The 15,486-nt window shown below is 43.9% G+C and overlaps 1 protein-coding gene across 2 annotated transcripts in view; it reads left to right on the top strand.

The window, feature by feature from the left end:
* Positions 1-15,486, top strand: part of SLC7A2 (solute carrier family 7 member 2) — a 511,922-nt gene that overhangs the window by 372,703 nt on the left and 123,733 nt on the right. For both annotated transcript variants that reach the window (XM_086962584.1, XM_086962583.1), the window contains exon 4: positions 117-282. In XM_086962584.1, the coding sequence (XP_086818710.1) occupies positions 117-282 (166 nt within the window). The remainder of the gene's footprint in view (positions 1-116; positions 283-15,486) is intronic.

Genomic DNA, 15,486 nt, shown 5'->3' with positions numbered 1-15,486 from the left:
TTCGTCGTAAAACACGCCCTGCTGCTTAGAGCTCGGCCCCCACTTTATCAAATGCCTACACTAAAACCAAAATAATAACAAAATGTAAAACTAATCATCGTTGCGTTCCTTTGTAGGCCTTCTGTCATTTGGAGTGAAAGAATCTGCCTGGGTAAACAAAGTCTTCACGGCCGTCAACGTCCTGGTCCTGCTGTTTGTCATGATTGCGGGCTTTGTCAAAGGGGACATCGGAAACTGGAAAATAACGGACGAATTTCTCAAAAACATCACGTGTGAACCTGAGTAATATATGCATGTTTCCTTTTATTTCACATTTGTTTTCAAAGGTGCGTGTTTTCTTTTACTGATCTGTGACAAGGTAGCCCTATTTTACCGATTCGGATCGGTATTTACCGATTCGGTAAATACTGATTCTTACAGAATCGGTAATTCAATTACCGATTCTACCTAAATCCCCCCTTCTATTTTACCGATTCATAAATACCGAATCGGTAAAATTCGGTATTTATGCATCGGTAAAACAGAATTATCTACATCTGTCCCATAGAATGACATAAACGTTCTAAACGCTACAATCTATTAAAGACACATTACTACACATCCCTCTTCTTTATTAAAAAATATACTCCTATCCTCCCCTTATATAGAATGAACAAAAAAACAAACAAAATAAAAACATAAAATAAGATTAAATCAAATATAGGTAACACAAACGTAGTCTTCAAATTTCCTGGGTTTAACAACGTTCCTACCAAAACTGCTAACACTGTCAGTGCAAGCAAGTAGAAGAATTCAGATTTGCAGGCAAACTGGAAATTGCATTATCATTACACAAATCTGATCTATGATCATACCCAATATCATTAGAGACAAGTACTTTTTCATGGAAGTTGTTCTTGTAATTTATTGACAACCTCGGACAGCACAGGTGTTGAGGTGTGACCACATCCACTGCTACACCGCGTCTGACTGTAATACATTCTATTATAACACTCACAGAATATAAAATTACATAAATCTTCTAAACTCTGCAATCTATTAAAGACACATTACTACATATAATTATTTGTATTGGGGGTGGATCGCAGAGGGAGGAGTTCTAGGGGTACTTACACGAAGTGGTGGATTACGAGGCGGCCTGTGTGGTCAGAGCCTTTAGGGCTGCATCGTAATGGGCCTCTCAGTTTACTTTCCGACTGCCTTATTATGTTGGAGACAGGTGGAAAGTAAACTGGCTGGTCATTCTGGCTGGCTTCTGACAGACTCGGAGAGCCTGTCAGCCAGTTGGGAAGCGGCAAGTAATCTCAATGGTGGGTCTCTCCATCCTTGAGATTACGATCACGGTTTCTGACATGGTTTCCATGCCGGCCTGTCTGACATGGAAACCATGTCGGAGAGCATGTTTGGGGTCCCCTGCAGGGCCCCCATTGGTGCACGGCCTCCAGTTGGAGGCGGAGGGGGCACCTATAGTGCCCTCCTGTTGATCCCTGCACCTTGCGGTAGGCACTTTTCTCAATGGGAGCTTAAGTGTTCAAAATCAATATTATGTGCTTTAAGGAGGCCTTGTAAGGAGCCTTGTAACCAGCTGGGCCAACGAAATGGCAAGGCTCATCCTAATCTCAGATTGGTCAACCCTTCAGTATATTATTCTAATGGAACAGGCCACAGTGCAATGCCTTCTTTACCTTTTTTCTCAGTTGCAAACATATTTACGAAATATAATTGTAGTTAGCAATACACTATGAACAAAAGTACGCAACCTCAAACAACTAAGATTATTAATAGCATACAATGAAATTACATAATTAGGCACAACTAAAAACAGCAGGAAGCAATATCAAAGCCAATAGGTCGGACTTTATTGTGCATTAACATATGTTGTTTACATGCAATAGAACAATAAAGAGCAAATATTCTTGGAACACATAGGGGTCTATTAGAATGTCGGGCGGATCACCCCCGCCTGCATGGTGGTGGCGATCTGCTGGACATTCTCCTCCGCCCGCATGCCAATTCCCCCCCTGCCATATTAGTAAGGCAGACACCGCACTGTGCCTGCCACATTGTGCATGGAAATGCACACAGTGCAGCCACAGCATTGTGGCGGGTGGTTGTGTGCACCGCCCGCCACAATGTTGTGGATGGGGGATGCAACCACCACCGTGGCATCCTTATTGCTGTGCGCGACCACCGCACCACTGGCGGCCGGTCCCAGCACCGCAAGGGTGGCGGGCGGACTTCCTAATAGGCCCCATAGAGTTCAGTTTGACCAATGCAGAGAGCTTGTCATCAGTCATACTTCACACTACATGCTATTCCATTCTATGATAATTACAGAACTGTTTCTAGTCATGCCAGAGTCTGCATGTCCATAGGTCGCAGACCCTTCTCCGTGACGTTAAATGAAGTGTTTTATGGTGTATACATGGCACACACTTTTCTTTATGAATAATATTATCAGAGAGTATGACATTTTTGGGGGAGTTCAGGGAGGATTTCAGACTGATGAAAAGTTTGCATATACCAAAGTCCCTCTTTAATTAGGCGCAAGTACTTGTAGAGTCCATCACAAGGATGCAGTACTGCTGTTCTACTGTACCGTTTCATTGATTATTCGCCAAATAAGCCTGTAGTCAAAGGCTGAAGGGACATTTGCTGCTTGAAGTGTGCATGAACCCTGCACATTTTTCAATCACACTGTAACTTTAGTTGTTTTTTTATATTGGCAAGACTTAGCAACTCCCCCTACAATTAATTTCTGCAAAGCAATGGTGAAACAAAGTAAGCACTGGCAAAGCCAACATGCTGGCAGCCAACCTCAGATCTATTAGCTTTGCCAATGCTTTACAAACATGGTATCATGTTCACATAAGTCATTGAATGTATTAATTCCTTAGGATTGTCAGAGTATGATGGATTTCATTGCTTTTGCATGGCCAGTTGTTGGTGCTCTCGCAATTTACGTCTGTTCCCTAATACCAATGTAAGTAATTTGGTCTAATTATAGGCTATATGTGATCTGTTCCATTAGTCCAAGGATCCCACATAGTTCAGCTCAAGTGTAGGTAGCTATTTTGTGTGGACACTGTAGAGGGGCGCTAGAGAGCCCGAAGCAAGATGGCTGCACATAAGTACAGCTCCACTGGCCAGGCATTCATTATCCAATTAAAATCCGCCAATCCAACATTCCCAGCTACAAAAATCATGTTTCAAGCGTGCAGTGAGTGCCCGCTTCCATAGGGCCACCTTGAAAAATCTGCGATTGATGTGGCGAGGCTGTGACTAGGCGTAGTGTGCAGTGGGTCGTGTCGGGCCTGGGCCTCTGAGTCGGACGCCGATCAGCGCGCTAGACGGTGAGCACGAAACAGCTACTCAGCCTGTGGGTCTCAGCCTGGGGGTGCAGTGCGCTGGTGTAGGCCGCGACTAGCACCGGGAAGTGGCGACTCACTCCTTGGCCTACCTGTGATGAAGAGCACCGGATGTGTGGGCCGCGACGTGGCCGGTAGTGCTGCGCTTCCTGAAACTGCCTGGCAGGGCTCGGCCTTCGTGGGAGAGGAGACCGCAGGCGAGAAGTAAATACAAGAGGAGCGACTGCGGTGAAATCAAGCGCTGCTGATGACCCAGGGAGGAACAGCGGGGCAGCTGCACTGGCAATGCACTCTGGTGAACTATCCTGGCGTGAGCAGTGTGGCCCAAGGGTACTTTAAACGGCCTGCGGGTGGAGGCGCCATTTTGCCCGACTGCAGTGTGGCCAAGATTATACAGCAGGGAGCAACAGTGATATTGCCGAAGCTCCCCCCTGACAACAGTCACAGTGAAGGGCTTCCGGGTCTCCTAGGGGGAGGTGGTCAAGCACTGAGTTGGTCCCCCCCCAAGATAATTTTGCTGGTGGTGCTGATGCAAAAGGAAAATACTTATGGAATGTGCTAGGCTGGAGTAGCACACTATCCACGACCAAAGCTCACCGACAGAGGGAGCTGGGCCCATGTTATGATCTGCTGGCTGTGTCTGAGGCAGAGAGCAAGTAAAGTGTTCTGATCAAGAGGCCTGAATCTCTGTTCCCTGCATCCTCTGTGTGGGAATGCTGGACCCAGGAAGGTGCGAGAGCGGACACTGGCCCCTGGCCGGCCTACGTACACCACTACTTCTGATCAGGAGGGAAGACTGGCTGACACAATGGGCAAGCCTGAGAAGGGTCAGCCTCGGCTCACATTCAAGGTGAAGAAAACACTGAAATCAACACACGGTGACCAGCGCGACTCGGAGCAAGATCCTGTAGCCCAGGGTTCCACGCAGCTTGAGGTGACGCTACAGGATATGCTGCAAAGCCTTCTCTCTATCGATAGCAAGATGGATACCCTAAACCAGGGCATGGACTCCATGGTGGCTAAACTGGATAAACATGCCTCCAGAATTGTGGAGCAGAGAATGTCCACTGTGGAGGATAATGTGCAAGCTACGACCAGCAAATGCACTGAAATGGAAAAGCTCATCAGTATTATTCAAGCCAAGCATGGAGACTTGGAGGCGCGCTCATGGCACAGCATTAGGTGCATTGTTGGCATACCGGAGACAACGAACACTGGTAAAATGGAGCTGTATGTGGAGCAGAAGCTCACTGATTTGTTTGGCTGGGAACGTTTTTCATCAGCAGTGGTGGTTGAACACACCCACAGATCACTGGTGGCGAGACCACCCCCAGGTGCACCCCGTGCCCTGTAATAGCTTAACTGCACAACTAGCGGGACGGGGACGCGATCCTCCGCCAGGTCCGGGACAATGGGTATCTAACTTACCAGGGCTTCCAAGTCGCACTCAAGATTTTACGGCTACAGTGCAGGCTGCGAGAAGTACCAGATGGTAAAGAAACAACTGCAGAAGGCGAATATCACCTACGCCATGTTGTACCCGGCCAGGCTGCAGATTGAGTGTGATGGACAGTATGGTGCAGAGACAGAATATTGAGTAAAAAATATCAAATTGCACAAATATCGTGACAAAATATCGTGGGTCAGCAATATCGTCAAACAACTTCTCGTGGTCAAGAATATCGATTTCAGGTAAGTAATATTGATTAAAAAATATTGAAGTATTTAATATCGTTTGCAAAAATATAGTTGTTAAAAATATCAAATTTGTATTAATGTTATTTATTTTAGTATATCTTTTATGTGTGTGATGTTTATTTTTTTGTATAAGAATTTTTTGTATTTTTATTTTATATGTTAAAATGTTAGTAGTTATGGAAAAAAAATAATTAGAATTTTGTGTTTTTAGTTCCGTAGCGGATTGTGGGGTTATAGGGGTATAGGGTGGGAGGTAATTGAAGTATATAAAATGTATTGATTATTTTTAGTAGTTGTTAGTTATTTTTTTATTTGAAATTTGTGTTTTCAGATCCGTAGCGGGTTGTGGGTTTATAGGGGAATCGGATGGGAAATAATTTGATTATATAAAATGAATTGAATCATTTTTATTTAATAATATTTGTTTACATGTGATGTTGTAGTGTTAAATGTGTAAAATAATGTATTATTAATTATTTAATATTTAGGGCCCCATTAGGATGGCGGGCGGATCGCCCCCGCCAGACCGGCGGTAGCCACCGCCGGCCTGGCGGGTCGATCCGCCCTCCATCTGTTCCGGAATGACCCCCCCTCCATATTATTATGGCTGGGGGGTCTGCGGCGGACGGAAAGACCGTCTGCCACTTTTCCACCCGGTCGACATGTTGACCGGGCGGAAAAGGGTTCTATATGGTGGCGGTGTCTATCAGACACAGCCAGCCATATTAGAATGGGCATTTTACAATACCTTTCCGTGGCGGCATTGACGCCACAGAAAGGCATGTAGAGTCTGCTATGGGGGCCCGTTGCAGGCCCCCAGGGATTCCGGGGGGGTGGGAGGTGCACAAGGGGGGTACCAATGGTACCCCACAGCAGTTCAATGCACAACATGGCAGGCGCCATGCAGTGCCTGCCATGTTGCGCATGGAAGTGCACAGCATGCCTTCCTGCCACAATGTCAGGAATGCTGGATGCGCCCGCCACTGTGGCGGGCGTATCATAATTGCAGGCACAAGAACCCCGCCCTTATGGCGGGCGGTCACTTTCTACGATGGGATGGCTGGCGGACAAAGTCCGCCCGTCATCCTAATGGGCCCCTTAGTTTTTATTTAATCTAAATTAATTAATTGGTAATGATTTATGGTAATTGTGTAATTCATTTTAGGTGTGTGTTGTGGTGTTTATGCATGTAAATGGTGGAAAGGGTGGGAAGTAATTTATTTTTTATTGATGAATTATTAATTAGTTGTTAATTAATTTAAATTAATTAATTAGTAATTAATGATGGTAATTGTGTAATTAATGTTAGGTGTGTGTTGTGTTTATAGGTGTGAAGGGTGGGAAATAATTTATTTTTTATTGATGAATTATTAAATGGTTATTTAATTTAAATTAATTTATTAGTAATTAATGATGGTAATAGTGTAATTAATTTTAGGTGTGTGTAGTGTTGTTTATAGGTGTAAATGGTGGGAAGAGTGGGAAGCAAATTATTTTTTATTGCTGAATTATTAATTAGTTAATTAATTTTAAACTAAATAATGAGTAATTAATTATGATAATTGTGTAATTAATTTTAGGTGTGTCTTGTGGTGTTTATAGGTGTAAATGGTGGGAAGTAATTTATTTTTCATTGATGAATTAGTGATTCGTTTATTAATTTAAATTAATTAATTAGTCATTAATTATGGTAATTGTGTTATTAATTGTAGGTGTGTGTTGTGGATATTATAGTGTTAAATAATGTGTACTCAATGAAAGTTTATTATCTTTTTTATTAATCATTTTTTTAATGATTTTTTATTATGCTAATTATGGAATTAAATGTAAATAAAAACTGTTGAAGTCTTTTTTTATTGGTGTGGTGTTATAGAGTAGAAAAAAATAAATACTTTTATGTTTTAAATAATTTGTTGGTTAATATTTGCTCATTATATTGAAATATTGTTTATAAATCTATTTATTAATTTATATGATGTAATATTTGTACTTTTTTGTTATACTTAATTAACGTAATAAGTGTTCTTTTTATCTTTATATTATTTAATTGTATATTTTTAAAATATTGTTGATTTATTTTTAAGATTATTCAATTTTTTTCGATTGTTTAAATGCTATTAGTAATTTTTGTTTCTCGGCTATCCATCATTTTCCCTACTGTTGAACTCACTGGAGTGGGAATAATACTTTTTACCCCTCCGCTACCCAATACTTTCCCTACTCTTGCACTCACTGGAGGGGGAATAGTAATTTTTACCCCTCGGCTATCCAAAACTTTCACTACTCTGGCAGTCATTTGAGTAGGAATTATAATGTTTACCCCCCTGATATCCAGCACTTTCCCTACTGTTACACTCACTAGAGTAGGAATGATCATTTTTACCTCTCCGCTACCCAGCACTTACCCTACTGATGAACTCAGTGGAGTGGGAATAGTAATTTTTACCCCTCCTCTGACCAGCATTTTCCCTACTGTTACACTCACTGGAGTGTGAATAGTAATGTTTACTCCTCCGCTATCTAATACTTTCCCTACTGTTGCACTCACTGGAGTGGGAATAGTAATTTCTTCCCCTCCGCTATCCAGCACTTTCCCTACTGTTGCAATCCCTGGAGTGGGAATAGAAATGTTATCCCTCTGCTATCTAACACTTTCCCTACTGTTGCAATCTTTGGAGTGGGAATAGTAATATTTGCCCTTCTGCTATCCAACACTTTCCCAATTGTTGCACCCACTGTAGTGAGAATAGTAATTGTTACCCCTTCGCTATCCAACATTTTCCCTACTGTTGCACTCACTGGAGTGGGAATAGTCATGTTTACCCATCTGCTATCCAGCACTTTCCCTACAGTTGCACTCACTGGATTGGGAATAGTAATTTGAACCCCTTTGCTATCCAGCACTTTCCCTACTGTTGCACTCACTGGAGTGGGAATAGTAATTTTACTCCTCCGCTATCCTGCACTTTCCCTACTGTTGCGCTCACTGGAGTTGGATTAGTACATTTAGTTCTTGCGCTATTCAACATTTACCCTACTTTTGCACTCACTGGAGTGGGAATAGTATATTTTACCCTTCTGCTATCCAACACTTTCCCTACTGTTGCACTCTTTGGAGTAGGAATAGTAGTTTTTACCCCTCCGCTATCCAACACTTTCCCTACTGTTGCACTCACTCGAGTGGGAATAGTAAGTTTAATTATTTTGCTATCCAACATTTTTCCTACTGTTGTATTTATTGTATACAACATATGAGCATTTTTTAGAGCAGGCGTGCCTCCTCTTAAAAAATGAAAAGAAAACTTTTACTTTTTCTTTTTGTAAAGCATCTCGTTTCAAGGAATACAGGCTGTTTAACAAAGGAAAGCATTGCTTTACTTAAAATCAATCACAGACATGGTGGTGTGCTGATTTCAGCAGGCCACCATCCCTGTGATTTTTGCGATTTCTCGGGGGTCGCAAATTGCGACCTACCTCATTAATATTCATGAGGTAGGTCATTTGTGACCCCTTAGGAATCACAGAAAGTGTATTGCTCCCTTTCATGCATGCCGTTTTGCGATTCCCTAATTGCAAATCACAAAGATTCTCAATTAGTGAATCGCAAAACATTTTTTGATGCATCTGGCCCTTAGTGTTAGAATACAATGAGTTGGTGGCGGGGGAGGTGAGATACCGGTCAAAGAGACATGTTGCGCGAGCGTACGGGGAATGTGGTAGGCCAGGACACAACCTAGCAGTTAGAACAAAGACGAGTAATGACCATCGCAGTAAAGCACAGATCACTGTTGACTCTGCAATGCAATCGTTGCGCAATTCCAGAAGTTTTACGCAGACCTGTACACTTCAAGGGGCAGTGCCGACCCGAGCGGGTTAGATGAACACCTAGCTGATATTGCACTTGCCTGGCTGTCAAATAGACAACAGGATTACTTATCCCAACAAATCGAGGTGGCTTAAATTTGTGATACAATTTGGGCCCTCCCACACAAGAAATCGCCGGGGCCAGACGGATTCACAAGCAAATTTTCAAAGAATTTGCAGACAAGTTAGTACCTCACTTGTTGGACATGTATGTAGAGACCTATGAAACAGGCAGGTTACCATCCACACTCAGAGAAGCCCTGATAATTACTCTCCTAAAGAAAGATAAGTCACCATTGAGATGTGAATCATACCGCCCACTGTCACATAGATGCAAAGATTTTCGCAAAGATACTAGCTACTAGACTCCAGCCCTTGGTGCCGAATATGGTCCTACCGTATCAATCTGTTTTTATAAGGGAAGGATCTACGTCACACAACTTGCCCACGATATTTGCCTTGTATCACGTCTTAAACCCTGACCTTCAAGCGGTGGCAGTCATGCTAGATGCTGCCAAGGCATTCAACTCCATTAAGTGGAGTTACATATTCGAGATATTGCAAAAAATAGGGCTCCCTGAGTTCTATTGTAGATGGGTGCGGTTGATTTATGCCAATCCAACTGCGTGTATCAAGATAGATGGACTGACATCAGATCCTATACGGATCTGCAGAGGGACAATGCAAGGGTGCCCTCTCTCGCAGCTCTTATTTTCAGTGTTGCTGGAGCCTATGGCCTGCATCATCAGGTACCGTCACAGAGAATCAGCATTGCGCTTTACACTGTGGCCTGTCAGTATTTCGCTGTATGCCGATGATATGGTGTTGTTCCTCAGGGAGCCACAGAGGTACCTTGTACCAATTCTGTGGGAATATATTAGATTCAGGTGCTTCTTGGGACTCAGCATAAATTGGAACAAATTGCTCATAGTGTCTTTGACTGAGAACACTACTCTGCAGGCTCTGGAGTTCCCCCTCGAGAGGTTTGCTGACCCTGTGAAGTACTTGGGGACATGGATTAATCGCGACCCAGAAATAGTAGTGAGGGAAAACTATGGCACTGCACATAGCAAGCTAGAACACCAGGTGTCCAGGTGGATTGGCTGCCGATGTCGCTTACAGACAGAATAGCACTTATTAAGATAATAGTTCTCCATGATTTCTGTACCTATTTAGCAACATACCCATCAAACTGCCCAGTCAATTATTTTAAGAATATACGCTCTGAACTGGTGAAACTGGTGTGGGGAGGCGGGCAACCTGGGTGGGTTGGGATACACTTATTTTGGACTACAAAAAGGGAAGGATCAATGTACCAGATTTGTATTCATATTATCTCTGCGCTCAAGCACAATATGTGCACTACTGGTACAGTCCTCACGCATTTACTCCACATGTAGCGGTGGAAGATGGAGATGCGCACCCAATTCCTCTACGAAGCATCCTGTCACACTCCAAACGGGGAACACCCAACACTGAATACAACACCATTGACTGCATAATCGCAGCCTGGCAGGCTATAGGGCGCTCAGCAGTGAAACTCCCACTTTACGCCCCCAGGCTCCCCTTAGTGCATCATGAGGCACTATCGTTCATGCAGAAAGCGGGGGCTATGCGCTCTGTTCATCAAGTAGGTATAGACAAGATGCAAGATTTGTTCCCGAATGGTAAATTTCTCACAATAGAGGAGTTACAATACATACAAAATAATACACCACTGTTCATGTTCACATACCACAGACTCTGGGTGGCTGTACAGGCACTCTACCACACCTTTCCAGACGAGCCGCCGACACTACAATCACTGCAGACACTACTAGTAAGTCCCACAAGTCACAAAATAATCACAACGTTATACAGAGCGGTGAGGCACGAAAATCTTCCAGCCACTGATAGAAGCCTAGCCCGTTGGAATAAGAAGATTCAGCCCCAGCTCTCACAGAAAGAATGGGAGTCCAGCTGCCAGCCTACAGATGCCCTGAGGCGAATGGCACCCTTCGCATTATTCATTTCAAATATCTACATCAAGTTTACCATACACCAGTTAGGTTGCACAAATATGGTATTAGGGAGTCTGATGCACGGTGCGGGGTGCAGGGAACAGACTTCATACACTTGGCATGGAAATATCATTGAGTGCCCGAGTTCTGGGTGGAAGTGGTACTTCGGCTGCGAACTATGACTGACACTGCGTTGCAATGTAGCCTACAAGCATGTCTACTATGTTTAGCGCCCCTTCTTAAAGGTACAATTTGCAAGTTTATAAAAATTGCATTGCTACTTGCAAAGAGGAGGGTGGCGATGAATTGGGAGAGCAGGGCAGTCTCACTGCCCGAGCAATGGATAAAGGGCCTAGTGTATTGTAAGGAAACCTGGAAATCTATGCAGAGGAGCTACCAATGACGTCAAGGACATTTGGAAACCGCTTTTGAACTATTTGAGATTGAGGTATCAGTCTTAGACAGATGGGGAAAATGACTGAGCACCAATCCACGTGGATCTATCACACAGTGAAATTGTAATGGTCACTATGCCAGATGTTGAGGGGCAAACAGGAAATGTAATTTCAGCAAGCCATATGCTGTTTGTTGTTGTTATCTCTGTAGAAGCAAAATATATATTTTATTAAAGTATGGTCTTGTGCTGAGTATGGTATGGGAGTGGTGTGGCGCAGCGGCCAGAGCAGGTGACTCCGGTGCGCGGGGCTCACGGTTCAATCTCCAGTGGCAGCTCAGCATCATGGAACTCTGGGCAAGAGCTCATTTAATCTCCCCATTGGCCGCCAGCGCCTTGAAACTCTTAAGGGGTGATATTTTCCTTCTTTACCAATATTAATTATTGTTGCTAGGGTGCAGACCCTTGCCGGCCGTGCAGGTATGCATGTATTGTGGAGTAATCTGTATTGTATTCGAACATTTGCCTTGTGCTTCATACCCCTGACAAGGCCCCAAAGTCCGACTTCCCGCTTTTTGACCGGTTGTTAGTGTTAACTTTTGTTTTAAATGTGTATATGTAGTGCTATTCATATTCCCGCGTTGTTTTGGTGTAGGGTTAAATGGTTCATCATGCCTTATGCTCATAGAGGCACAACCATGTACTCAGGGACACTGTTTATTACTAGAAGACTGTATTCAAGCCTTTTCATTTAAGCACTGGGACCCATTTCCAAATAAAACTCCAGAATACAAACAAAGCCTTATATTTTTAGCTCTGTTTCCGTTTGCGGTTTGCCCTTTGTCCTTGTCCTTCACTGAACTAACTTTGCCTTTGTGCAGGCAGATGCACTTTAATGTGGTTTTCTCAGAGAAAGAACTTGAGTCTAAGATATATCACACCTCCTTCCTACAATCCAGTTGTCAAACCACCATCTATTGACATTACTTATGTGTGGATGTGATTCATACTCAGGTCTCATTAACACGTTCCAGTAAAATGGCACTTGTGCATATTCCTTTGCCATTTACACTTATGTTAATGAAAGAACCGACGCTTATGCCATAGAACTGGGGACGGCGCGTTAGTGAAAGGCAGACCATCTGCTTGCAGCTGCTGAGTCTCTTCCACTGGAGAGGTGGCCGCTAGTCTGCACTTGAAAAGAGGGGCAGAGATTCCCCTGCAGGAAGGAGCAGTGAGTGACTCCCCCCCCCATAGGCATGTGAGTGTCTCGGCGTCCATGGAACCCCTTCCCACCCTTTTTAATGTGTAATCAGAATTCTAGATGAGTGAAAGGTGGATTAGCAGAGGCTTGTGTCTCCTTAAGGAAAAGCTTCTCAAATGAAGTGACACAGTAACCAGGTGATGATGGGGTTCAAGCAAGAAAACACTATTGCCGCCGGTGCTTGTTCGTGAAGCTGCAGAGATGTGCTCTGAGGGGTCTTATAAGATGCGTGCTTTGTACAGTCTTTTGAAATAGGTGATGTGTCCAATAGAATGTCTCTACAAGTGCTCACGTCTGTTAACATGTCACCTTTCTTGAAGCACTGTCCTTGGTATTGCAAATTCCTCATGCTTATTTTGCCTGAACTACAGCATAAAGGGTTTCCAAGTTGTACCTTTACTGTCATGAGTTGCTCAGTGATAAGCATACCAAGTCCCTTCTATGGTACCCGCTGCCTAGTGCACTTGTGCACTGCTGCACAATCCTTATCCCTTGCAAGTGCACACATGATGTGCATAACATACGAGCTCCTTCTCCTGTTCCACATGCTCCTCGCCAGGAATATAACTGCAGGAGTGCATTCTCAGACGGTGTACTTCATACTTTTTGCTTGTTCTTCATTCCTTCAAAACCCCATTTTTAGGTTTCACCTGCAGAGTGCTTGCGCTGTGCTTGTGAAATCTATTGTATTAAATATATCAAAAAGGGGCTCACTTCACATCCCGCCTTCACTTCTTATTGGTCCTTGTGGTTGTCACTTTACTTTTCCTTGTTTCTATTGGTTGTAGGCTTCTATTTCCTGTTCTTCATGTGCAAACATTGCGCTGTTATTTGTACTGTTTTACAGGCAAGAGGGATGGGATGTGGTGGGAGCTTGTGACGCCATTTACCTTTTTGTTCCAATAACAACACTGACTGTTCATCTCCCCATAGCACCTTTTGGCTCTAACGACGTCAGACTGATTAATACATACGCAGAGTTCCATTTGACGCCCAGTTTACAGGTTTTTACCTTTCTGTGCCCCGTCTGCATGGTAATATATGTACAAAATTAGAAGGCCTTAAAGTTATCTTTCAGAAAGCGCATTATACCCCAAAATGTAGCTGTAGCGCATATTTAGCATTTCTAGTATGTCAACCACACTTCCTGTAAACTTGATAAATGGATAGCACTGCTGTGTATATTTTAAAAAACTTCACACGTTGTTATAATAATTACTAATTAACATGATTCGCATGTCAGGTCAACAAGTGTAATTGCTGCATACAGACGAGCATATAGACATTCCTGCAGACAAGGGTTGGGCTTGAGCACAGAAAATGTTTTTTGTACAGGCTGCTGCTTTCAACAACCTACTGTATATTTGCTCCTTAACACATCTGAGAAGAAGGATCCGTTATTTTTGACAAATGAAGGTGTGTACAGCACAAGCTTCTCTTTAAAATACATGTTTTCTGTACACTATGTAATGCCTATTTAAATCATTTATTTCTGTGGCATTTAGAATGTTGGCATCAGTATAATCCTCACTTGCACAAATTAAGCACTGGATTGGCAGTGTTGGCAGAACAGGATTCATACAAAACTGTTTTTGTAAATACAGGGTTACACTTGGGAATTGTCTCCACCCTTCGCTAGACAAACCAAGTTAATGCATTTGCCTCTTTTATACTGACACTCTTTTCCTTTTGTTTCAAACCCCAAGCAGACATTCTTCACTAGGGATACATGGTGTCTCTAATGCTAACAGAAAACAGTTTACTGTACAGAATAAAAAACAGGGCTGCTTAATTTTGCTAAAAGATGTTCTGGAGGTGCAGTACAGTTAAGTTTGTATCTGAAAGGGTATCAGTACTAAACATAAACAGCCTTTTCCATCATGAAGCAGCATTCGTCAGCATGATGTTAAACACCGACCAAATTAGCCAAGATGATATTAAACGCTGTTCTTTTGATTAGGTTTTGCCTGCACAGCGCTTTCCGTTATGTCACCCAGACCTCCCCCCCCCCGCTCTTCTCCTCCCATTCTAAGTTATGTCACCCAGCCCCGCACTCCTCGGGCTCTACATTTTGTTACCCAGCCCCGCACTCCTCCCATTCTATGCTATGTCACCCAACCCCCGCACTCCTCCCATTCTACTATATGCCACCCACCCCCGCACTCCTCCCATTCTACGATATGCCACCCACCCGCACTCCTCCCATTCTATGCTATGTCACCCAACCCCCGCACTCCTCCCATTCTATGATATGCCACCCACCCCGCACTCCTCCCATTCTATGCTATGTCACCCAACCCCGCACTCCTCCCATTCTATGATATGCCACCCACCCGCACTCCTCCCATTGTACGTTATGTCACCCAGCCCCCCCTGCACTCCTCCCACTCTACATTTTGTTACCCAGCTCCCACACTCCTCCCATTCTATGCTATGCCACCAACCCCCGCACTCCTCCCATTGTACGTTATGACCGGTTACTCACCGGTAATATTCATTACTCCGAGTCGTAGCCCTCCCCGTCCCAGTCCTTACTAATGAGCATAGCTCCTCCCACCAGAAACTCCCAAGCAACTAAAAACCCATCCCTTCCCTCCAGGCCACACCCACACCCGAAGGCATATAACCATGTGACCCGCCCATCCACATCCTGTACTACCAAGCACAAGAAGCCGAACAGGGAGGGAGGGATGGGAACCAGGACTGGGACGGGGAGGGCTACGACTCGGAGTAAGGAATATTACCGGTGAGTAACCGGTCATTACCTCCTCGTCAGCCCTCCCCGTCCCAGTCCTTACTAATGAGCAGATACCAAAGCAAGAATCGGCTTCACATAGCAGAAAAACAGACTCAAGCCGCACAAGCAGAAAGTCACACAACCCGAGCAGAACGCAAGCC

The sequence above is a fragment of the Lissotriton vulgaris genome, chromosome 3_1, assembly GCF_964263255.1.
Source record: "Lissotriton vulgaris chromosome 3_1, aLisVul1.2, whole genome shotgun sequence".
Lineage (NCBI taxonomy): Eukaryota > Metazoa > Chordata > Amphibia > Caudata > Salamandridae > Lissotriton > Lissotriton vulgaris.
The sequence above is the reverse complement of the archived record's forward strand: the minus strand, read 5'-3'. Positions and strand labels throughout refer to the sequence as shown.